At 42.4% G+C, this 25,182-nt stretch overlaps 1 protein-coding gene across 2 annotated transcripts; it reads right to left on the reverse strand.

Annotated features, from left to right (window-relative positions):
• Nucleotides 1-2,393: 2,393 nt before the first annotated feature.
• GRPR (gastrin releasing peptide receptor) lies at nt 2,394-25,182 on the reverse strand. Of its 2 annotated transcripts, none has more exons than XM_051795046.1 (3): nt 24,238-25,182; nt 6,334-6,673; nt 2,394-3,421 (listed from the first exon to the last, which is right to left on the reverse strand). In XM_051795046.1, exons 1-3 carry the CDS (start codon nt 24,654-24,656, stop codon nt 3,029-3,031), a joined length of 1,152 nt encoding a protein of 383 aa, XP_051651006.1. In that variant the 5' UTR covers nt 24,657-25,182; the 3' UTR covers nt 2,394-3,028. The 2 variants fall into 2 exon arrangements, with proteins under 2 accessions (XP_051651006.1, XP_051651005.1); XM_051795045.1 differs by having other exon boundaries at nt 6,322-6,673.

The raw sequence follows: 25,182 nt of genomic DNA on the forward strand, positions 1-25,182 counted from the left end.
AATCAAGGTAATGAGACAAGGAGTGAGAAACAACAACAACAAAATTGCATCTGCCAATATTTCAATTACATGCTGGGATATTTCAGAAAACTTTCTTGAATCTGCCTTCCCCGACCCCAACTGCTGCATTGTATTTTTTTCATTATTTTAATATCAGGGTGAGATAGAAACAGTTCCAACCTCAGTTGGAACCTTTGCTCTTCCAGTAGTATTAGAAAAAGAATGCAAGTTTGTGAAATACATTTCAGAATACTTTTTGCAAGGAACCTTTTTCAATGGATTTTTTTTTCACAGAACCACCTAATTGTCTTAAAGATATTAAACAGAGGGGCAAGGATCTGAGTAAAATGAAGAATGTTAATGAAAACTGACATTTTGTTTGAAAAAAACCCTTGATCTAATTTGCTAAATATTAAAAGAAGTTGGAGGTATCTCAGATTCTGATGAAACGATTGCATGGAACTCCCCCTAAATTTATGCCTATCAGCCTCAAAAAGAAAGTCAAAAGGAATGACAGAATAACAGAATCATTAAGGTTGGAAAGACCTGTAAGATCATTAAGTCCAACCAGCAGTGCCAAGTGCATCACTAAATAATACTGAGTAAATTAAGCAACAGCGAGGCTGTGACACATGTGGACACTTGCAGCTGCATTTCTGGAAAGCACTTTCCAGATCAAAGCCATAACCATCTTTCCTGTCCTTGGAGGAGCCACAAGCTCTGTTAGGAAGAAAAGGGTAAACTCATTTAAAAGGGTAAACTTATTTAAATCTAGGGTGCTGTATCTTCATAACTCTCCTGTGTTCAAAACAGTATCTTTCTCAGGGAGGCAGGGTCAGTGTTCAGCTTAGCCCTAAGGGAGTTATAACAATGCTCTTTTCCCCATATTTATGATTTTCTCATTTTTATGATTCATGATTTACAATTACAGCCCCTTCCCTCAGAAAAAAAAATCAGAAACTTTTGAAGTCTCTTGTTGAGCAACAATAATCTCTTGTTTGTTATCGAACAGAGGACACATTGTGTAGCAGTTGGTGTGGCTGTTGTTGAAGTATTTAACTCCTGCTTGCATTTGATGAAATTCTTACAAGTCTGAAGAAAATATTTAGTAAAAATACCTGAGGTCAAATGAATTTTGCTCATTTTGAAATGTCATGAACAGCTCAAAGCCTGACCAAACTCTCCGAAATGGTCACAGACTGGGCTTCTGATACTATACGTGGTTTCTTGTTAAAGATTAGGGAAAGCACTGAAAATTTTAGTACATGAGGACCTCAGATAGCTCAGTAAATTGAAATTAACACCACAGTGACACAGTCAGCTGAGCAAGGGACTTGACTCATCTGTAAATAACCCTATCACATTCGTTTTTAGGCTGATTGGGGTGTGGGGACACTTACAACTGCAACAGGGGGTGACACAGGTGGTAGTGTCCAGCGGTGGTGGGAAATATGGCAGTATTGCCCTTAGCAGCACATCAGCACAGTGGTGTGGCCACATCCTGAGCTCACTTACCTGCGTGTGTAACCTCACCCAGAGGGCAAAAGGGAAAATCAGCTGAAGTTTTCAGAGCTCTGCCTTTGGCAACATAGCCCTTGTGAGTCCTTGGAGACAGCAGCTCCCACCAGCATCTCAAAGCAGCTGCAGATGCAAGGCTGAATGCTTTTACACTGCACACATGATTTTTTGTACATACAGAGCAAACCCAATGCAAAGTTTTACTGGCTTTCATTTATCCTTTGCTGTGGTAATGAAAAGGATCATCGTCAAAAAGGATGAGGGCCATTAAAAACTCAATACTCCGCTACAGCAATTGGTTTACGGCCTCATTTGGCAGCAGTTTTCTTTATCAGGTGTGCAGCTTCATTGCCTGTCCTATGGCCCACATGCTTCAAGAGTTTGTTATCTGCAGGACACTGTGCTCCTGTTTCCAGAATAGATGGTACCTGGCACAGGAACTGTTCTGGGGTGAACATTACAGAAGACCTGATTCTCCAGGTTAGCCAGTTATGGCACTCTGTCTCCACAGAATTTTGTGAAGATAAAAGGAAAAAAATATGGGTTGGAGATCAGACCTTGCATTGCTGATAGCTTTTACTGAAAGAGTGTTTTACATAGCACTGCTACATGAAACATAGCTGTACTTGATTTTCTGTTATTGCCCGCCAATAAACAAACCCAACTAAAATTTTGTGGTACCCCTTAGGTGATGAAACACTCACTATCTCACACCTTGAAGACAGAAACAGCAAAACAGTAATGCTTGGAAATCACCCTGTTGTCTCCTCCACAACATGGTAACAGCTCACACATTTGAAAACTTTAAACATATTCCAACTCACATTTATTCATGTTACTGCTTTCACACTGATGTGGTGCAAGATACTATTAATTTCAGATGGGGCCACTGACATGCCCCAGTAAACTGTTGATACGTTTTATACCATGAATTAATACTGTACTCAGAACATTAATAAATACTTGAAAAGTCTGTAAATGACCTGCAGTGAACTCCTTTGTAAAAGTATTCACCTTATTTAAATGGATTTATTTCTATGTCAAAATATATTTTACCATGAACTGATGAATGAAAGTGTTCTGACAAATTGTGTGCACCTGATATGGTCTTTGTCACTGCTGTAAATCTGCATGAGTTTGGGATTGAGCAGAAAGTGATGAAGATTTTGCAGAGCCAAACAATATTTGATCTTAAGGTGCTCATTTTGCTCTCAGTAGAAGCAGCAGGTCTTGAAGCAACTTCTTGCAGCACTTCCCAGGGAGCTCCTGTGGGCTGGTGCTCAATGATCTGATGCTCTGATGATGCCTCAGTCCAGGGTGAAATGTTGGATACGTCAACCTCAGTCCAAGATGAAATGTTAGATGCTTCAAGCTCCTCTGAGTTCTCTGAGCACATCGGACCTCCTTGCATCCATGTGTGCCTTCGTGTGTGTGCTACTCACCTCCCCCCCTGGAGCAAAGTCAAGCTACCGTGCTAAGTACATGATACGGTGGTGCCTGACTGTGCCCTTTAGACATAGCCCTCGTGGCAAAGGTGGTTGCCATTGATAAGGCTGAAGGTGGCCAGGGAATGGTTGGTACTCTTGAGGGAGGTCATTCGTGTGGTGCTCCTGGCCATGCTCTGGGACCGGATTAGGAGGCGAGCTCTGCAGCAGAGCAGCTGGTTGTTGAACTGTTTCCGAAAGCTCTTGCTGAGCAGGTAGAGAGCAAATGGGTTGACACAAGAGTTAGTGAAGGCCAGGATCCGGGCACAGATGCTGGCAATGAAATGCAGCACGGAGGTGTCCACCTCAGAGTAGTGGTAGGACCGGTACAAGTAGACGATGTGAGTGGGAAGCCAGCAGAAGGCAAAGAGGCACACAAAGACCAGTACAGTCTTGGCCAGGCGCTTACGGGATTCAATCTGGAAGAAGAAAGAGAGATGCAGATTACCTGCTATTCCTAGCTCAGCCCGGCAGCTGACAATTTTTACCAGCACTGCAGGTTTGAGGCTAGCCCATGGCAGGTGGGATGTCCAGAGCAGGGAAATCTGGACTGCAGGTGAACAGAGTCAAGAACTCTCCTCAACTCCCTTCCCTCAAAACCAAATAATTCTGAAAATTTATTACATAAGAAGTAGTCTTTCCTGTTTAGAGAAAAAATTCCATTGACTTGTCAGTTTGCAAAATCCCAGCTCAGGCAACAAAAGTGTGGACATTTGCATTAGTTATCCACATATAATATATACAATAATATGCAATTTTAATATATTACTTTATTATTAGTATTATTATTATAATTAATTATCGGGTAGGAGTCTGGGATTTTTCACAGAGCCCAGACGCAGGACATTCTGCCATGGGGCCATGTGGTATATGTACACAAAAGTGCTGTCAACAGCTTACAGCCCTTTGAGATCAAGTGCAGCACTCAGAGTCTGAAGGAGATGGAGAAACAGAGAAAGGATATTCTGTACTTGGGGAAACACCGAGGCAGTGGCAAGGTGGATCCTTCAGCTGAAAGCACTGGAGCCACCAGGAGAAGACAGATACAGGTGGTGAACAGATGAATGAACACCTCTGAGCACAATTTGAGCTTTGTCAGGGAAAGGTGCTTTTACAAAGCCAGCTAACACGGAGTACAACCTTCATGCACACAGGACACACTTTTGTTTTACTTACTTCTACATGCTTGGAGTCAACCCAAAGGTATTGCTCAACCGAGGGGAGCTGAGGTAAACCATACCTTGTCTTTTGTCCACAAGTGCTTCACACTAGGCCAAAGAAGGGCAATGAGGCTGGTGAAGGGTCTGGAGCACAGAGAAGTGGCTGAGGGAGCTAGGGTTTTTAGCCTGGAGAAGAGGAGGCTCGGGGAGACCTCATCACTCTCTACAACTACCTGAAAGGAGGTTGTAGCCGGGGGGGTCGGTCTCTTTTCCCAGGCAATCAGCAATAGGACAAGAGGGCATGGTCTTAAGCTGTGCCAGGGGAAGTTCAGGTTGGACATTAAGGAAGAAGTTCTACACAGAAAGAATGACTGGGCATTGGACTGGGCAGCCCAGGGAGGTGGTGGAGTCCCTGGAGGTGTTTAAGGAAAGACTGGGTTTGGCACCGAGTGCCATGGTCTAGTTGACAAGGTGGTGGGAGGTCATAGGTTGGACTAGGTGATCTCAGAGGTCTTTTCCAACCTAGTTGATTCTGTGATCTCTCTTCCTAATGAACACAAAAGCCATGATGGAGGTTGCCCAAAAGGAGAGCATAGACAGAGCTGCTCAGAAATGTACTGCTCTCTGGGAGAGGTTGCACAGCCAGAGTTTGCAGGATTGGAAAGTATAACACTGCTGACTTTTTAGGGCTTAGTAATGTTCTCCTCTCTGGCAATCCCTGCAACTCTTTACAGGTGCTCCTAGGGAATTTGTTGCATCCCACTCCCTGTATTTAAGTAGGACCTGGATGACCTGAAACTGCCGTATAGCCCCAGCCTCACTGCCCTTGCTCCTGCCCTAGTGCAGCTGCAGTGCCTGGCCAGACTCTGGGGACACTTTGCTATCCTACCTCCCCTTCCAAGCTGCACAGGTAAATCAGAAACTGAGCATCTTACACAGGCTGATCTTTCCTCAGGGCAGCTGCAAGCAGGAAGCAGGCACGAGAGACCTGACAAGCCAATTTTGACTTTATTTGGTGCCCTTTTAATGGCACTGACCGAAAATCAGCCATTGAGCTTAGGGAGGATTGACATGTACCAGGTGATAATGTCTCCAGAGAATGGGCTGAAAATTAAATCCTTTGAGAAAGGGCTCTCCTTGGCTAAAACATATATTCTTTTTAAACGTATGCTTAATTTGATATAGGGCTATTGAGGCCACATCTGCACTATAAAGAAAGGAAGCAATGCAATAAAGAAATCGATACCAGTTATCTCAGATGGAGACCTATAGCTCTTGAATGCACTGCAGGACAGGAATGATGGACTGAGGGTGCTAGACTGCAGCCTGGCCTTTTGCTTTCTTTAGAGCTCTCTCCCCAAAACCAAAGGGTGAAAGGGCTGCTTTTACTGCTCAATTATTGTCACTAATCAAAACTGCCATCAGATCAGCGGAGAAATGGCCTGCAGGGGAGAAAGATTTACGCACATTCAGAAGGGGAAAAGGACAAGGATTTCAGAGATTGCACCTTATTTGATGGGCAAAAGCCAAGTCTTTCCAGGCCTACTACTTCACCATAGCACCTGAAAGCTATGTGACATGATTGTGTTGGGTCAGCCTAAGGTGGAGGTGTCAGCTGGGTGCAATTGTGTGGACAATTGTTCAGCTGAAGAACAGCTTGTGTCAGTTTAGCTGAGGTTGAAGCACACCTCAGTTGAAAGGAAGAGGTGAGACAAATAATATAAATATGTCAAGGTCAATAAGCTGTTTAGAAACAGGCAAGGCTTTATCCAAGGTTCTCTCTCTGACAAAACGACTTTCAGAAGTTTTGATTTTCTCCCACGTCACCCCTCTGATTCAATCTCTAAACACTGTGTCCAGCTCTGCCTCTTTCCCTGCCTACCAGTCAACACCTTTCCAGGCTTTGGCATAGGTCTCCTGCTATGCTTGCCATGGTAACCACTCTGCCAAAGTCTCTGAACTTAGAAATAGGAGGTGATGCTTTAACTGTTTAGCCCTGTGTCATGGCTTCTTTCAACCATTTTAATTCTTTTACCCCAAGTAATCTATTAAAATTAGCACAACAAATGCACTCTGTTCCAGTATAAATTTCTCTGTATTCCATCTTTCCTCCCAGATTCAAAGAGAATGTGGATTTTTGAACAAAGTCAAATCTCTACCTGTTTCCTCACATGCACATTTCCTTCCACGGGGATGTTGTAAGCACTCCGGATCAAATTCTTAGCAATAAAATAATAATATACTGAAATTACAGATAGGGGAATGATATAAAATATGAGAAATGATGCCATTGAATGAATTTTGGGATGCAGCCCATCTGAATGAGGGTAAGGAGCACAGCTGATGAAGGTTTTATTAGTCCCTTTGTCATGGAAAGGGTGCAGATCTGAAAACACTGCTTCAGGGATGGCAAGCAACATGGATACAATCCAGATTATAGCAGCTCTCACACAGATCTTCATCAGTGCATGGGATGCTTGGATCTCCATTGGCCTTACTATAGCTTTATACCTAAAAAAACAAACAAAAAAGGAAATAGTTTATTGACCTCAACATTCAGGCATTGTATTGCTGCTTTTCCCTTTCATTCAGAAATAAAAACACAAATGAAAGCCTCATTTACTGAAGACTGATTTCTTTTCTGATGTTTTAAATTTCAATGTTTTCAATAGATTTCTCATTTTAAACCAGAGCCACCTGTCATGGGTCCATTCAGTTTCGCATGTATTGATTATGAGTTCATTTAATTTGCAATCGACCCAACAAAGCACAGTGCTGCCTGACATTAACATGTAAATTAATATTAATGACATTAATATGTGTCCAAATAGCATTAAGACAGGAAGTGCAATCATAGACTTCTCTTCAAAAGCGTACAGCAGCTTTCACAGAATAGTACTGAAGGAAACTGGGTTGAGATTCTGCCACACGTTTCAAGCTGTGAGTGTGCTGGCCTCCTGCAAGCCACAGCTTATTTTTAGTCAAACTACAAAGAGCATATTGCGTGTTTTAATTGCTATTTGGTGGTGCAGCTGGCAAGAGTTGTCCCTAACTCAATGTACTCAGATTAAGTAGCCAGAACTACTAACTGAGTTTCTTGCAGAAAAAAAAAAATTATTGCTTGCTATGCTAGATATGTAGAAGACATTTCTGATTTGAAATTTTGTCTTTCATTATTTCAGCCTTTCAGAAAATTGTACTTTAGAATCCAAGAAAATCATAGAATCAAACTTATTTGAAGTTGATGTGTGTAATGAGAAGAATGGAAAACATCAGAGCTTCATATACGCCGGAGCCCTGCTCTGGCAGGAGTTCATGCTCCAAGTAAACCACAACTCACATATGCATTTAAGAAACATGGTAGAAAAAAAAAAAGATAATTAGGAAGGAATATCTACAGGTTTCCTAAATTAGTATTTAGGGTCATCATCATACCAGTTAGAAACTGTAGGATATTTCTTCTAGGATCTACCTCACACTGCCTGAGGTGCATTTGGTACCTCCTTGGTCAGCCAAAACCCATGCTCTGGGGACACTTCATGATTCCCTGCTTACTACAGTCTGCATTATCTAAGGCTAAACATTTGAAGGAGGAGTCTATCAGTCCCATACTGCTTTAGCTGGGTAATTGCTTCATTTGCAGGATAAGCATGAATTCAGCGTCTGATTATATGCAATATCCTGCTCAGCACACCTACTCTTTCCCTCTATGTAGGTATGATTGTGTCTACATATCTCTGAGTATATTTTATATACATAAACATATTTATATCTACAGATGCATGTATATACATGTAAACATAAATTTTTATAAAGACTGTATCTGGACATTTTGTCATTTGCAGATGTTCCTTGTCATGCAGATGTCTTGTGTAGATGATTTTTTCTTACATGTACTACAGACACTTTGCTCAACAGTTTGCTGTTTAACCACCTATTCTCCAAGCTCTACAGCTCCCCTTTAATCCAGCTATGCAGCTGCAGTGGCCAGACACAGTATTTTTAAGGCTTGCTTAACACCTCTTTAACTTGCACTCTAAAACTGGGGATTAAGTGGTGTCATACTACAAAACACAACCTTCCAGCACCAGATCATAATCTCAGGTCAAGAAAATCATGGCACAAATATGATGCTACAGCAATTGCAGTAATAGAACAGAAGGTAGATTACTAAAACAGTGTTGTTGAAATAGCTTGATTTACAGTCTAACTGACCAGATATAGATTATTGACAGAAACACTAGTTAACTGAAAATCTTCACTAAACCTTAAGGAAGAGAAATGCAGAAGGAAATTAATAATATATCAAAGTATTAAATTTAGTTAATGCAAAGGTTTTTCTGCAGATGCTTATTGTATGTGTATCAACATAGCATGTTAGCATGATTATTTCCGGGATTTTCTTATAAAATATAGCCAGCTGAGACAGTATTTTACAGCATTAATTTCCAGGAACGTGAATAAGTTTGAGAATACAGAGAAAGAGAAACTGTTTAATTTTTATTAACACTAACAGAGTAGGGGGAGCCAGAAAATGAATCCGTTTCAAGTTATTAGTATATTTTAATTAGAGATGGTATTTACAAACAATGTAATTTTGAGAGAACATAATCAGAAATGGCTAGGAATGCTGGCACTGATTACTAGTGTGCTGGTTTAAAGGTAAACTGGCAGGGGAAAATGAACCCAACTCAAAAGAGTCAGAATAACAATTTAATAAAAATAATACAATAAATACAATTATACAGACAAGCAATTGGTTTTAACTCACAAAACCCAAATGCATAACCCAGCACCCTGGGGCATGAACAGAGTGATGTTCTTTGGGCCCCCTGAGTCCAAAGTAAAAGAAGAGGGAAAACCCGTTGGTGAGAGTGCTGTTGCAGTCTAGTCAAGGGTGGTGATTGCAGTCTGGTGGAGAGTGGTGGTTGCAGTTTGGTGGAGGTCTCAGTCTAGTTGAGAGTGGTGGTCACAGGCCTTCTCTCGATCCCAGGAGTGGTAGCAAAAGTCTCAAGACCCCAAGATTATATATCCTCAGGTTCAGGCAGGAATGCCCAGTACCTCCCTCAGGGCGGGGAGTTCCACAATGGGGATGAGGACAGGAGCATCCTCCTATCTCACAGGCCTCTTAACACCCAGTTTATAGCCTGAGAGGTCAGGTGTGCTCTGGGCAGCTGCTGTAATGGTCTATTGATAACAGTTTCTGGGAAATTGCATGGAAGACTATAGAATACACAGTTTTGGGTTACACCCACAGTGATGAGCTGGTCCCAGATGCTCTAACTAGGACAACCAGATGTTTAGTTTATCTTTAAAGTCTCCTACAGCTGATTAAGGAGAAGATCTGACAGAGGTTTTGCTTCAGTGTACACTTAAAGCATGAGGGTGAAAGAACAGAAAGATAAAACAGAAGAAACAAAGCTAGAAAATAGGTTTTGAAAATGTACATTCTCAGGTGCAGAAACACAGGGAGATATTATCTTCATAGCCTGACAATGAAATCAAATTATTCTGCTGACTATCTACATGATTTCTTTGATGGTGGGTTAACTTATTCAGAAATCTTCAGTAATCTCCATTAGTCTCTGAGTATTAAAGCTTGATTGATCTGGTGGGAATCTCCATTTCCAGTCACCTTTGCTGATGCATCAATGGGTCCCTCCTCAGCTCCTGTCTCAGCGGCAATTCCCCCTCCCCTGCCAGCTTAGATTCTGAACAGCAGCTTCTGTCTGCAGTAAGGGCACAGGGGGTGGGGGCTACACATGAGGAACTGGACCCCTCAGCTGGTGCTTGGGCTAAGACACCACTAGGAGGTTTTCCTCTGGTCGGTGTTCAGGGGCTGAAAAAGCTGCAGCTCCTGGTTGGTTTCTGAGTGGGGCTCAGAAATGCCTTCATTCCTTTACTTTCCTGCACCACCTTCCTGGCAGGGTCAACCTTGACTTTTATAATTTATTTGACATTTCTTAAGAACTTCATCAAGGTAGACTGAATTTGAGCAGCAGCTCATTCTGCTTTTCAGCACATATATTTCCAGTCTGTATGTCAAATAAAAATTCAAGCTCTCCACAGCTTTGTCCTCTGCAATTTCTTTTTCAATGAGTTAGCCTGAGGCACATAGCACATAACTTTACCACATTTAACATCCAGCATGTGAATATTTCTATCCACTTTGAAGGGGACACTGATGAATATGCCTATATACCTCAGTGGAGCCACAGACCTACATGGCCAGTCAAGCAAGCTTTCGTGCAAAGGTCTTATCACAGCATTATTTTTAACCCATATAGTAACATGGGCTCAGGCAGTACGTGTCACATGTTCAACTTGTCTGCAGTAAATCTGGACATGGCCCTGGATTTATCACCTCACATTCAGCCTCTCATTATTGTTTAATATATTTATTTTTTTTCAGCTGAACTCCTTTCCATATCCGCTTTTAAAGAAATTTTTGAAAAAGATTATAAACCAGAGGTAGGATTTATGCCCTACAACAAAGGCCAAAACTTAAAAATATGCCTTCTAAAGATTCAGCTGAATAAAAAGAGATAGTCAAGAATTCATGTCAACTCCAATCTCTCTCCAGTTGTCAAACAGCCCAGATGAAAATGACGGGTTGATGATCTGATCAGAAATATGAAAGAGATGCTGACCTTTACTACTGCCCAGTCTTTGAATTTCTCTGTTCCCCCTGTGCTTGTGAAGCAGCAACCTGCTGCATGCACTGCAGCTGCCTTTGGGCCAGGATGGATGCCAATCACCTCCATGCCTCTCAGTCTTGTTCAAAGGAGCCCACAAAAAGAAATTACACGTGGGGCACTCTTAAGTCCACTTAACATAACTGCAGTTCCTGAGGCACCATGATGCACCCTGTAGGGAAATCCTCTCCTACACCAGCCACAGTCACCGCTCTGGTGCTGTCCCAGGTCAATCTCCAGGCCTCCAAGGGAAGCTGGTGAGAGGGTTACTTCAACCCAGAATGCCTGATCACTTCCTAAACTAATCCTCAAAATTCATTGTGGATTGGTAAGATCTCACAGAGCATGTGCATGTCCACTGAATCCTTGGAAATGTCTTATATACATCTCTTAGGATCTCTATCGTACTTATTGAGTAATTGTTTCTCAGAACTGAAACTACTGAAATGACCATAAACCACTAAAATGTGGCACACCAAAGGTCTTTCTGGGGTAAATACTTTTTACACTGAGGTTAATATGACAGGCAAATAGAAAACTATGTCATTATCCTTGTGTTAATAATAATATAACTAATGATAGCATCACCTAATGTACTCTAAAACTTGGACTATGCAAACATCAGTTAATACCGTGTACTTAGCCCCAAAGCTGCAGCTTCAAATATAAGCACAGAAGTAGCTTTACCACGGAAAAGACAGTTCCAGGTATACTCTCCAAAGACACAGATCAAAATAAGGCCCCAAACAGATGTCAAAATTTCCTAGGAGCAGTTTCTCTGCTGGCACAAAATACTTTATCCATCCTTGTGCTCCTCAGCTGAGCCAAGAAAATACATATCAGCTGAAGCATAAACAGACTCTGCCTGCAAAGCCATTATGCCTATATGTTTCTAAGCATATGGACATGCAGGGCTGAAATTTTACTCTCTGGGGAAGAAAGGACCTTATCTGTAACACTGCAGCCTCAGTTCTTCCCTCATGGCTTTTTCCTGTCACCTTCATCCACTTACTTATGCCTGCTACAACAGCCACAAAAATTAAATTAAAACAACTAAAGCATGGGAGGAAAATCAGATGTTTCCCTTGGATTTAAATTAACTTCACTCCATATGTCTAAATGTCTGGGGTTTGTGTTTTTAGGGAAGTAACTTTATGCTGTGTGGAGAACCTGCTTCTCTAGGCAGCCTCATCTTGCTTTCCTCTTTTATGACGGCAGTGGGAAAGGAACATCCCTCCCTCATGGCAGAGAAGGTGGCTGGTCACAGAGGTCAGTGGCTGTCAGAGATATTCCTGGTGACCAAATATGACAGCACAGCTTGTATAGTGCTATGTGCCTGCCACTACCTCCCTTTCATTGATTGAATCTGACTTAAAAGGAGGCACTAAGTTGCTTTCATAACTCTTGCTTCTTTACTTTTTTCAGCAGTGGGAGTGTAGCAGAAAGCAGCTAAAAGAGACTCTGCCACAGAGTACTGCTCTTTTCTATCACAGTCCTTCCAAGCATGTCCATCTTCTTGCAGCTTAACCTCATGCTTGCAAGAAATATAAGAAGAGAAAAAAAAAGCCTCCCCCATCCTTTCTACAGAGGAAAAGGACCCTGCCCCTCCCAAATGAATTTGCAGGAGGGACAAAGTTTCACTCCTTAAGTGACAAAGAAAGTTTCTTCCAAATAGTATCATCTGCTACTATGTCCTACCCTGTTTACATAAAAAGATCCTGGGCCCTGCTCTTGAATTTGTATAATGATTTAAAAAAACCAAGTGTGTTAAGAACTGTTCAAACAGAATTTCAGAAGCCTTGCCTGTCCTTGCTTCATTACTAGTCCCACTGTTTAGACTGCATCAGGCTGGCAGAAAGATGTGCCATACTGCCACTTTCTGCTTTATCTCCAAAGTGAGAAATCCACTTATAAAGTTTTGAATCTGTTTAAACTGAGTTCTATTTTGAGAAGTTGGGCTAATGTGAATATCAAATTTAAATAAAAAAGCAGGGATTAGTTGGAATGGACTGATGTCCTAAAAAAACCAGCCATGTAAATTGCTGAGAAGTGAAAATGCTGAGTTCTTCCCAGCTCTAGAAAACGAGCTCCTGAAATTGCCACAACTTCCTGAGGTAATGACGAAAGAACTGCCTCTCAGTCAGCACATCCCCACACTTCTGTTCCCACTTGTAACCAAAACTGGGAGAAAAGTTGTGCAATTTACAGTCCCTCTAATCCTCAGTCATCTGTTCCCATTTGTAAACTTAATGCGTGTACATTGATCTGGTCCTGGCCCGACAATAGACTGAACAAAAATCCTCTCATTAAGATTTTCTAATTATGTTCTACTAGTATCACATTATTGTTTTGCCCACATAATATGAAGGACTGGCTCAATCACCATGCAAAAAAGCCTAAGGCAACAAAGTTGATGCTACGGAAAAACTACATAAATGAAGCACATGGAGCCCTGTTGAGTGTGAAACTCCACTTGGAAAGCAAGTCTTATTAAATATCTGAAGAAATTTATGACAAATGAGATGCCACAAACTTTCTTTATTGTTTCCACCATGAATGTTATGAATATTTATAGCTCTGAAGACAATTCAATAAATCCACAAAATTGCTAGACTGTCTAACCCATCAACACACTCCGACAATCTATTCTGGGTCTATCTGCTTTCTGCATACTTAGTTATCATTATTATGCATGATTCTTGAGTGAACATCTGTTATTAAAATCTTCAGTAAATTGCATATGGGCACAAAGACATCTCTAATGGGCAAGTCTTAGATACATTGGCAGGTACTGCCTACTTTCTCTTTTTATTAATGTAACATTTAAATGAAAAGAAAAATGAGGCATTGACGGAAGTGGCATAGTTCTCACTTTCTGAAGCATGTGTTCAAAATTCAGTCTGTATACCTGCATACTGCTACATTATCCTGGAATCTGGACAAATGGGAATTTCAGTCCAAGAATGAGGCAGAGTGTTTTAGAGACCATTGAACTGCACTACATTTTGGGGAAGGAGAATTTAAACAGTAATCATCTCATAATGAATGTGCTATTCTCAATCATGACCATCCAGAGCATAAAATATTTCATAAATTAACTATATATATGAAAAACAATGGTAGTAAAGGTTACTAGAGGAAATAGTGTGAGTCCCACAGATGATGCTTTTCTCATCAGAAAGACCCTCACTGCACCCAGGGTATTTATTACCAGTAGATGATCTTCATCTGATTCCAAGTCAAAGATTTCAATGGGGCCAGCTTTGCAGCTTGTTGCAGTCCTTGCAAACAAACATGAGACCTGATGTCAGAAGGAGGGCTGGGACCCATTCATTTATAAACATCCTTTAACTTGAAAAACAGCGAGCTCCCCCCCACAGCCCATGTCTCAGCTCCCCAGCACCAACTCAGCAGGGTACATGTTTCTACGTGCTCAAAACACTCAGCCAGAGGGATATGTATGTTCACGCCACCTGGCACCACAAACACACGCTGGTGGAGCAGCTCGCTGGTGCTGGGGTTGGTAACATGTTGTGTATCTGGAGTGGAGCTGGGAGAACTGGTGCTGGCACCCGGGTCACCAGGCAGGCAAAGGAGCAGGCCCCACTGATGCTTTCCATCCAAGCCTTTGCTGTCTCAGTCCAAGTCTCCAGGCTTGTCAACAAGCTGGGATCGGGGGGGTCTGCATGCTTGAGGACTGAACTCTTACCAGGACAATGAAAGCAGGGGCCTCAGACATGGACTGCTCATTTTACTAGATAATCTGCCGTATTTCTCCTGAAAGCACCACCTTTGGTGCACAAATACAACATCACTGACTAACCTAAACAGGTGGCATAACTGCTGGACATCCCACAGAGCCAGTTACAGACAAAAATGGCAGTTTCTCAACCCCAAAGGTTCTGCCTGTGATGTACAATAAATCAATACTGCTCCTTGTTCTGACAGAGAAAGAAGAATACACCATTGACCTAAAAACTAGTACTTCCATAAGCTATAGCAGCTGTGGTGTGCTTATCTTAATTTTGTGGAAAGACAATATATATATATATATAAAGCAAGACCAGGTTGGATGAGGCTTTGGGCAACCTGGTCTAGTGGAAGGCGTCCCTGCCCACACCAGAAGGCTTGGAAGTAGATAATCTTTAAGGTCCCTTTCAATCCAAACCTCACTATGATTCTGTGAACTTTAGAGAAGGGGATTTCTTGAAGTTAAAAGGAGCTGTCAAATCAGCTGACTGAGAATACAAACATAAAAGCAACAACACGAACTATGCACTAGTAGCTGACCCCCAGCCTGCTCCCTGGTGTCTCCCACCTTGCCATAAAAAAACTCTGCAAGGTAAAAAGCTGCCCTGAATAAGAGAAATTGAGGAGTCATTCTAAAACCTCACAGAAGTAATTAAAAAAATCAATATGCAACAGATGGGGGAAAAAGCAAAAGTAAATGACAGCAAATATTGGAGTTTTAAAATGTTGGTGACTGATAAGAGAAGCTGGAGGAGCCAACAAATTATCAAAGGTCACATTCAGACGAATGTGCATTTTAAAATACATCAGGAACAAAAAAAATAATCAGTTAAGTCAGGCATACACATAAATGGTGAATATATGAACAAGGATGAGACAAAGTGATGAGCAATGACCAGATATTTGTCTTTAAGATCAAATCTGTGGGAGATTTATGTGATTCTATACTATGTGTGCAGTACTACAGCCATAGCAGAAAACTTGTCAGATGTAATAAAAGAGACGTGAGCCGACATCTGCTAACACAAACCAGTTTCACACCAGCAGGCCTGAATAATTTACCCCTAGAAGTACTAAAGGAACTGCCTGAGGAACAACTGGTGTTAATTTTTTTACAAATCTCGAAAAAGTGGTGATTTCCCCAGAAATGGAGAACTGGCTTCAAAGTTGTGAAGTTCAGAAAAATGGGAAGGTGTGACCAAGACAACTGCAAGTACTTGGGTTGCCCAAGGCCTGTTGTAGGTAGAATAACAGAGAGGTTAATCCTACGAACAGATGATAATTAACATAAGGCTGTCTTGTTTAAGGCACAGCAGATTTCAGGGGGTTTTTATCTCTTGTCACAATGTGATAGGTGATGTAAATAAGCTGTGGGCCATGCTGGTGTACAAGGGAGGCACAGCTTGCCATGGGCATGTTGGCATGAGTGACCGTGCATGTAGATATGCACATGTGTGTGCCTTGGTACCTGTGCTCCTCCCTCTCCTATCCATGCAATCCCTGCCCCACTCCCACAGGGCAAGGGTTAAAATTCAGAGTCCTGGACTGGGGGGGGAGTGTGGAGGGGTGAAGCTGTTCCAGGGGAGGACCCTGAGCCCCACGACCTTCCCAGCAGCACATCAAACATGCTGGCAAGAAGGTAGCAGTGTGTGAGGCCATTTCTAGCCTGGGTCCTGTGAACCTGCTCTAGATGCAGTGTTATTTATTGTGCATATCAGCAGCTGCCTTGAGCAGGCTATAACGCTTTGCTGGGAAAGTTTGCAGATGACACAGTGGATGACCAGACTAAAATTATTGTAGAGTCATTGGGGTAAATGACCACAGTCTAACAGAAGCCATTTAACTCAGCCAGGTGTAAAATAGTATATATAGGACCCAAGTGAGCAGGTGATGCAAAAAAATTAGAGCCCTTTCAAGGAAAGAGGAAACCAAGAGAAAGCATTAGTGCGTCTCTCCTGCACATGACAGAATGAGATATCCTGTGGGATTCCCATCATTCCAGCATAATCCAATATACAGTCAAGCCAGTTATGTGATGTTTAAGTCCTTTCTGTGGCTTCAGTAAACATAAGTGTCATAAGAGATCATCACCACTACATGAACTTTCAGCAGCATGTTGGGGCTGAACAATCCAGTGCTATCCTTGACTGCTCTTATCATGGAGCCATAGAACAGCTTGGTTAGGAGGGGATCTTTAAAGGGCCAAATAGCCCAACACCCCTGCAATGAGCAGGGACATCTTCAGCGAAATCAGGTCACTCAAAGCCCCACCCAATCTGGCCTTGAACACTTCCAGGGATGAGGCATCCACCCATTCCCTGAGCAACCTGTTCCAGTGCCTCACCACCCTCATGATAAAAAAATTTCTTTCTTATATCCAACCTAAACCTACCGTCTTTCAGTTTAAAACCATTGCCCCTTGTCCTGTCATTACAGGTCTTGGTAAAAAGTCCCTCTCTGTTTTTCTTATAAACCCCTTTGTGTATTGAAAAACTGCAATAAGGTCTCCCCAGAGCCTTCTCTTCTCCAAACTGAACAATCCTAACTCTCTCAACCTTTCAGCTATCCTGTGAATTGGACTATTATGCAGTGGTTAAAGGTCAAACAAATTTTGATTTGAAATATGGCATAAGTTCTAAGCAGAGAGGATAACAGTGACACACACACAAGAGAGGGGCAGGGTGGTATGTGAGTCTGAATATTTAGAATGTAACCCAGTGTCACTAAAAAGATCTGTTTTGATCCAAATCCTATGAGATACTCAGTAGCCTCTGTGCACAGGTGTGGGCAAGAAATACTGCTGAACTGCACAGTAGCTCCTAGTCCAGCGCCTGCATCTCTGGTTCTCCCAGGGCATTTGACTGTCCACATGTAAATCTCATGCTTCAGGGCTGTCTGAAGGTGTGAAGAAACGTTTCTTTCTCTCAGGGTGTCATGGTACTGTTTTCTGTCCTGCCTTCCCATAGAGCTGCAGAGACTGACCGTAGCCAGAGGGCAAGCGAGGACAGGATGGGCAAAGCCCTGACAATGGTTCTCCCTTTGATGCTCCACAGCCTTCGGTAGTCCAGTTAAACTGATCACTAGCCTGGCATCAGGAGGAGAGTTTTCTGCAAGGGATCTCCAGCTTTCTGCCTTTCTCTACAGTATAGCAATTGGCTTGCTGCTGAGATGCCTTCTGGTGTCTCAGCACTGGAAGAGGCCCAAGTCCTTTTTTTCTGCCCCAGGGTACAGGCTGGTCTTCTGGATGTTGGAAGGCCTTGCTCTGCCAGAGGCCCTACACAGTGGACAATGTGTGGGGGACTGAAGAGCCAGCTACAGGCAGGAGCTCAGGTAGGAGCTTGTGGCCCAGGGTGTCCCAGATGGTAAGGGTTAAGGTGGGCACCGGGGTGTCAAACTGCTGAGAAAAAAGTGAGGGGACTCCATAGGGCTAGCAGAGAAGTCTCTTTCAAAAATAAAGAAAAACAGGGACTGTCTGTGAGCAAAGCAGTTACTGGATGTTTCATTGCATATACGGGACAGGTTGTGCCTGCTTCTCCTTTTTCAGCTCAACCGCCTTCTACTCTTCTCAGACAGACTGTTGTCCACATCTGAACATCAGGTAAGTAACACACAAACTGATGGGACCACTGTAAGCTCACCTCCCTGCAGCAACGCTGACGTCTCAACCCACTGCTGGGACATGCAGCTGGCAAATTCTCCGTGGCCAGTTGCTCTCCTTATTAACAGTGTGTACAGCACTTCGTACCATGAGACCATGACAACTGATTGGGGGTTTTAGGTTTTACTGAAATGTAAACAATAGGTAATCTAACTTTTCTTCCTTTTGATTGCTTAAATATTGACAGTCTCCAGCACATTAGCACTGACTCTAACCTCGGATTTGCGCACTAGTCCCACTGCTATAAATGGAAGCTCTAATCTTCCTGGTTATAGAAGTGCATCTATTGTGTTTTGGCCATCTGCTGTGGTTAATCAAGATATTCAGAAAGTTTGTGCTGTTTGATCTGCTGCTCTTGGTGCAGATGGATTCAGGGGTTGAGGAAAGGGTGCTAAGAGTGTGTTATATGGACACGTTGGCCAGCAATGAGGATCTAAGACTCTTGTACATCAGCTGAAAGAGATATGGGTATGTCACACTGCATGTGCCCTGTGAAGAGCAGCAGCAGGGACACTGTGCCAGCAGTGAGCATTGAGATGGGGCTGCCAGGGTTTCAGTGTAAGGGAAGGCTTTGGGCTGGGGCCCAAAGTTCCTCCAGTTTTCTTCCCCAGCTTGGAAGGACTGATGTTCCTGGCTGAGATCACATCAGTGGATCCAAAATCTACACGTGGGGTATCATTCTGCTGACTTGCACTGAGTGGATCAGAGGCTGTCTTCGTAGTTCAGAGAGCAGCTTTCTCCGCCACCCCCTCAAACCTTCCTGAGGCTGCACAGTAAATTACAGCACTAGTAAATTGCCAAAATAGTGCCTTAGTGACCTGAAAGAATTTCATGAATGCCATGGCTATACTGCCCAGAATAAATTCATAACCACCACAGACCTGACACTTTACAACTGATCGTATTTTTTTAAAAAAGTGTCACTTTGTAATCCAGTTTGGCTTTCCATAGCTTTTATTTTAGAGTGGTATACTTCCCCTAGTCCTCTTGTGGAGACATAATCCAGTGATTGTAAAATAAAATAAATGAACTGACACGTAGATATTATTCCTCCTCTGGTTTTGCATGTAGTATTAATAGTACGGGCTGGAGACATCTAAATCACAGAAGAGATGAGTCCACTAAACAAAGACTTTTGCATGTTTAAAAGTGTATTTCTAAAAATTCTGGATTTGCTTCTTTCCTTCCACCACTGCTTTTTTGTTTTGTTTTAGTTTGGGGTTTTTTTTGTTTGTTTGTTTTGGAGAGGGGGTTGTTTGAGGGTTTTATTTCTTAGATAAACAAACTGTCACATGAGTTCAGAGGAACATCAAAAGTCATGTCTGTGACGCATTCCAAGGGACTCCAGTTGGAAGTGCTACAGCATCCCTGAAACCATCTCTGCACCCAAAGCACTGAGGTCAACATTTCTAAAGCTAACATCCTCATTTCAGGTCTCCCATATGACTGCAATTCCTGCTGTCTGCAGCTGGTCTTACCAAGGTAAGCAACCTAATCTCACACGTAATGTCACTCCATGTGTCTCACTACACTGTCACTCCCACCACGGGACAGCAGGCACCTCTGGCTGGCAGGAATTGCTGCAGTTTTCCAGTACTAAAATCCAGATAATCCAAGGTACTTAAAGACGCTGCTTGTAAACTCCAACTACACTTAACACCTACTCTGCTGTGTGATTGTAAAAACAGCATTACCTCAGGAAGGTTTCACTGCATGAGCACCAAGGCATTTCGATTTTTTACAATGTCAGTGAAACAGTGGGGAACTATGATCAATGCTTGACAGCCTGGGTAATTCAAATGCAAATGAATAAATTCTGTCAGTCACAGGAGAAAGTCAATTAAATAAAGACATCTCCCATGACATAGGCAATTAAGTGGTCTGCTTTTCCTCTTACTGTGCAAAGATTTTCCTTAATTTCCTGTCCCTTGTTGAGCCAGCCTTGGCCTTCCTGCCTAGGCTAGAAGCCCAGGTGTCACAGCTCTCACAAGTGCCTCTGTATCCCTTATCCTTGTACTGAGGAGGAGGAGGGCAAGCCGATGGGCGAACTCAAATTTCCCTTTTTCTGGGATGAACTGAGCAGCAGCTGAAGAAACCCCCTGCTTCAACAGTGCAGAGCAGCAGGGCAGACTAATGTCCTTTCCCTGCCAACGTAATTTACAGTCTTTCTAAAACACACAAACAGCATGCACACACATGGAACACTTGCTTCTTTGCTCTTGTATACTCAGCCGTGGCGCCTTATCACTCATGGAAGGTGGCTGTAAGCAAACCACATGCCTTAACCTTCTCCTGGCTGCTCTGCAAATTTGACATGCTCCCAGGAAAACAGGTATCACCTGACAGCTCCCACTGCCCCTGCAAAAGCAGTCAGACAGATGCAAGCACTGTGCAGCCAGAGGAGTGGTACCACGGGAAATATATTTCTTTTTTGCCCTTTCTTGCATACTGTCTGAAATAATTTACCTTTAATTTCTGATTGTACACAGAGCCAAACTAAGCACCCTTTGGCTAGGCCCTTCCTGCTCAAACCTGTGGAGGTGTGCTCTTCTGTGTCCATTTGTACACTGAGCACTTGCAGGCTGGGAGGCTCCCACTGCACAAAAGCTGAGATCAGCAGTTTGTCCCCCTATTTCTCCTCAAGAACTTTGCAAGTGAATAGTCAATCCTCTAGAGAACCCCTCGGTCTCGGCTGGTCAAACCACTGAGCAGCTTTTGGTGCTCTGTGCTGGAGGCTGGCACTTAGCAGAGTGCAATCACTGGCAGATGACAGATTCCTAACACAGGGGAAAGTGGAAATGGAAAGAGTAAAAGTATACCTCAGGAAGGTACACTCTTGCATCCATTATATGGGATGTGCAAAAGCCTACTAAAACTGGGCCCCTCATTTCCAGAAGGTGATCCAAAGCAGCTGAGACGATTTGTACCGTTGTCATAAACATGCAGCATAGAAGTGTTTCACCACTCTCTCACATGCTCTGTCTGCCCATCACACCTACACCCCGCCTTTCATCTTGTGTCTCTGGAAATGACCCTCTTGTATCACACTCCAACGCTTTTCTTTACGCAGCAGATTTCTGACCCCTGCTATGCCAGGTCTCTCTAGGCATCACAATGATACCTTCAGTGAGGCCAGCAGTTGTCCCCACTTACTTTTGTCAGTAGAAGGACACTGGAATCAAGAGGGTTTTATTATAATTTTTTGCAGAAGATGAATTATGGACAAAAGTTCTGTAGTACATTGACAAGTCCCACTTTCTTTGGATACAGTGCCATGTGATGCTATTCACAGCAGATGGTTTAGAAGATTTTTTCCTTTCCCATGGTCTATGGCTTTGATTCATGAGAACAGGGACGTTCACATGCCTCATATGAGTATCTCAGGTAGGGTTCACATCCCTGAGCATTAGCCAGTTCAAATACAGGCATGTAATCTGTGCTAAACAGCAAGGCTTCCTCTATATCCAAGGAGGGATATAGGTATCTTGATGTAGTGATTTATCCTGTCTCTTTTGGAGGCACCTCTTTCCATGGACTAGGACGCCTTGCTGACTATCTTGGAATGGCTTCTCACCTCAGACAGCAAAAGCCAAGTGAGATGAGCTGTGCCTGAGCAGCGTTACCTGCTGGACTACTGAGACCTCATGTTACCCGGTCTCACCACCATACCCCTTTCTTCTGTAGGTGTTTCCCTTTGTGCAATGTCACGTCTGTCCTCAGAAATGGTTGTCTATGAAACCATCTCACATGTCAGGCTCTGCATCTCCCTACGGAGATGGGGCTACAGCAGAGTGTTGGGCTGACAGACCCTCCACAGTCCCAGACAGGCATCACCATTGTTGAATGTGGTCACATTCAACTGACATCTTGGAAGTTTTCCCTTTACATTTTATGGTTATTTTCCAAGTGGTTCTGACATGATTAATACTGGGGTCTGCAGTTCACAGTGACAATTTTAAGAAAATAGGCTAATGGGCTGTGAGCTGACAAAATAACAGACTATTATTTTCTAACAAAATTATCCCAGCACTGCTGTTAACTTACCAAAACAGAAACTTCAGCAAATCTAACAGATAAGGGACAATTGTGTTTCAATGCACAGCAGTTTAGATTCATAAATCTAACAAAGTTAAAAGTTTCATTATTATCTCCTTCTGCAGTGGATCACAGATGCATTAGAAGAGGGTAAAATGATCCCTTGGAAATGGGAACATTGAAAAGTGTGGTAATATTTGATAACCAGTAAAGCATGATGGTTAACAGGTTTCAGATAAAGCTGAAGTTCAGAACTTAAAGTCACCAAAGCCCAAGCTTGGCACAGCTGCTGTTTTCTGTTCTGTTCTTTCACTTCAGGCAAAAAGTGCTATTGATGTGTTACTCAGTAAAAGCATTTGCAACGTTTATCTTATGTGGCACGTGATCAGATAGCAACAATCTCTCTATAACATAACCTTTTTTACAATGCATTTTTCCTTTTCTTACACCCCTTAAAAATGGAAAGATTAATTTCCTGGAGAAGTACTTCTTGTTTTCCTAATATTTTCTTCAGAGTAGTCAGGTGGGATCCAGCCACCACATCAAACTCAGGAAAAAGTGTAGGTGGTCCTTTACTAGGGAGTTTGTGCAGTTTTCCTATTTTCCCAACACTTTTTGAGCACATTGCTTTAAGACTTTTATCTACATATAGGTCTGTTTGCCATCTGCTATTGGGACAAGCAGAGCTATTTTTATACATATCCCAACATGGAGTTGACAAACATATTGACTGTTCTGCCTCTGAAACTCTAAGGAGTCATCTGCTTTCTTTGAGATTGCAACAGTATATTGATATATGTGCATAAACCACACTGAAATCTGAAAAAAGTAGTCTGATGTTTTCAAGCAGGTTAGGAAGAGAGACACAGAGTAGCATGCAAGGGACTACTCAAAGTAAACCTAATTTCACTTACTTGTGAACAAGGATGCAGTCCCCAGGTCTTTTTTGAGTAAAACAAAACTGAAATAATTTTTCACTCAGTTATTTGGTGTCACTTCAGCATGGTGACAATGTGCTCCTTAATCTCTTTCTTAAGTATCCAAATTAGAAGCAAAATATCCTGTCTTTTCTGATGTACATAAGAATTTCCATAAAAGCCAATGCCTGATACTTACAACCTTTCCAGAAAGGTAGGCTCCATTCTTCCAAATAACCTTCAAATGGAAATGCCTTTTGAATTTAAATCTGAATGCTCTGAGATAGTTTTCAAAGCCTCACAGAAATCAAAAATAGGGCTGGCTTATTAGAAGCATATAATTTGTTAAAGTCAAAGTTGTTTTAACATATTCTAAAATAGCATATTTACTGCACATTATTTTTTATCAAACATTATTGGAAGATGAAGTTTCTGAAACAACAGCACAGATCAGTTTTGATTGGAAAAGGGGCAAACAGTTTAATGAAGGGAAATACACTGGCTATCACAAACTGAGATTCCTGGCATCCTCATTTTAATATTTGAAAAATATTTTATGAAATATTGCCTCACCTATAATTAGCCTTAAGGAAGCAAACCACTAAAAAGAATTGATTTTCACTGCACATTAAATTGCTGCTCCAGTGCCTTCACATTTGATGAAACATGGATCAATTATCTTTTTGGCAAATATGAACATGCTACCTTTTAGCAGAGCTTCATTAACAGCACTTTCTCTCTCTGGTCTTTAGCTTGATCTGCTTGTTTCTATTTGAATTAATGTAGACTATTAGCTAAATTGCACAAACATTTATTTTAGCCTAGAAAAAGTTCCTGTGTTCAGTCTGCATCCTCTTCAAGTTCTGTGCTAACAAACACCAGAAATTACCTGAGGTGGTTCTTTTTCCCTCATTACATTAAAAATAGACTTGTTACCTGAAAATACACATTTGTAGTCGTGCATTTTATGGAGTTATAATTACGCAGGCTTCTTTTCAAGGTGACAGCAGCCAAGCTTACCTGTCAGCTGAGAGAGCAGTGAGAGTAAAGACTGACACCCCTACAGAGGTGAGCTGTATGAAGGGGATTAGTTTGCATCCAGTTCTGCCGAACAGCCACTCGTCAGCAAGGTACCTGCTGGCATCCACGGGCACACAAGTCACTAGAAGCAGCAGGTCTCCCAGAGCCAAACTGGAGATGAACAAATTAGGGACATTTCTCATTGATTTAACAGTACAGAAGATCTTAATCAAAGTGATATTGCCAATAAGGCCTATCAAAATGATTATCCCATAGATTGTGGGGATGGCATAGAGGAACGCTGGGTAGAACCAGTCGTCGCCGAGGAGGGAGAAGTTTGCACTCTGGTTGACAGAGAAGTTGTAGAGAATGAAGTTATCTGTTTCTAGGTCTAGCAGAAAGCACTCTCCAGATGCCATTGTCCTACTTTGCTCTTCTCGGAAGACAGCTTTTCTCTTTGAAAGTCCTCACATAAATTTCTCGCTTTAATTTTGCTGCTGCTTGCTGGCTTTAAGCAGTCAGAAGAGCTTAAAAGTCATATCACTTTGTGAGACATCTTGATAATAACCAAACTGAAAAGCACCTGCAGCTTGCTCCACAGTCCTGTTTCCATAAGGTGAAAGGAGAACATCTTTTAGCATAGTTTGAATCCTGAAATTTGCTTTTCCCTCCAAGACTTGTCTTGCTGTTGTGTATTCCTCAGCTCTGGAAGGCCAATTATCAAATTCACAGACCAGCAAGTGGCAGGCATTTTCAAAAACGGGGCTTGCTAAACTCCCAGCTTCAGGTCTGCCGAGCAGCTCCGAGTCCGAAACAAGGGAGTTACAAAAAGCACGAACTTTCGGGAGTTGCTGCCACGCTGCATTGCCAACCTCTCCCGCTTTCAGTGCCTGCCCCCGCCAGCTGGATTTAAAGTGAGGGGAAAAGCGAGGCTCGGCTGGCGGC

The sequence above is a fragment of the Manacus candei genome, unplaced genomic scaffold, assembly GCF_025592945.1.
Source record: "Manacus candei isolate 608988 ecotype Guabito, Panama unplaced genomic scaffold, ASM2559294v1 h1tg000041l, whole genome shotgun sequence".
NCBI classification, from domain to species: Eukaryota; Metazoa; Chordata; class Aves; order Passeriformes; family Pipridae; genus Manacus; species Manacus candei.

What these genes read in the sequence shown, in the direction of transcription:
- GRPR (XM_051795045.1), bottom strand. Translation starts at nt 24,656, where the DNA reads ATGGCATCTGGAGAGTGCTTTCTGCTAGACCTAGAAACAGATAACTTC. An exon ending in ACTGCTCTCTCAGCTGACAG is followed by an intron (nt 6,674 to 24,237) that starts GTAAGCTTGGCT and finishes TTGTTTTTTTAG; the next exon opens with GTATAAAGCTATAGTAAGGC. An exon ending in ATGTGCATGTGAGGAAACAG is followed by an intron (nt 3,422 to 6,321) that starts GTAGAGATTTGA and finishes TTCTTCTTCCAG; the next exon opens with ATTGAATCCCGTAAGCGCCT.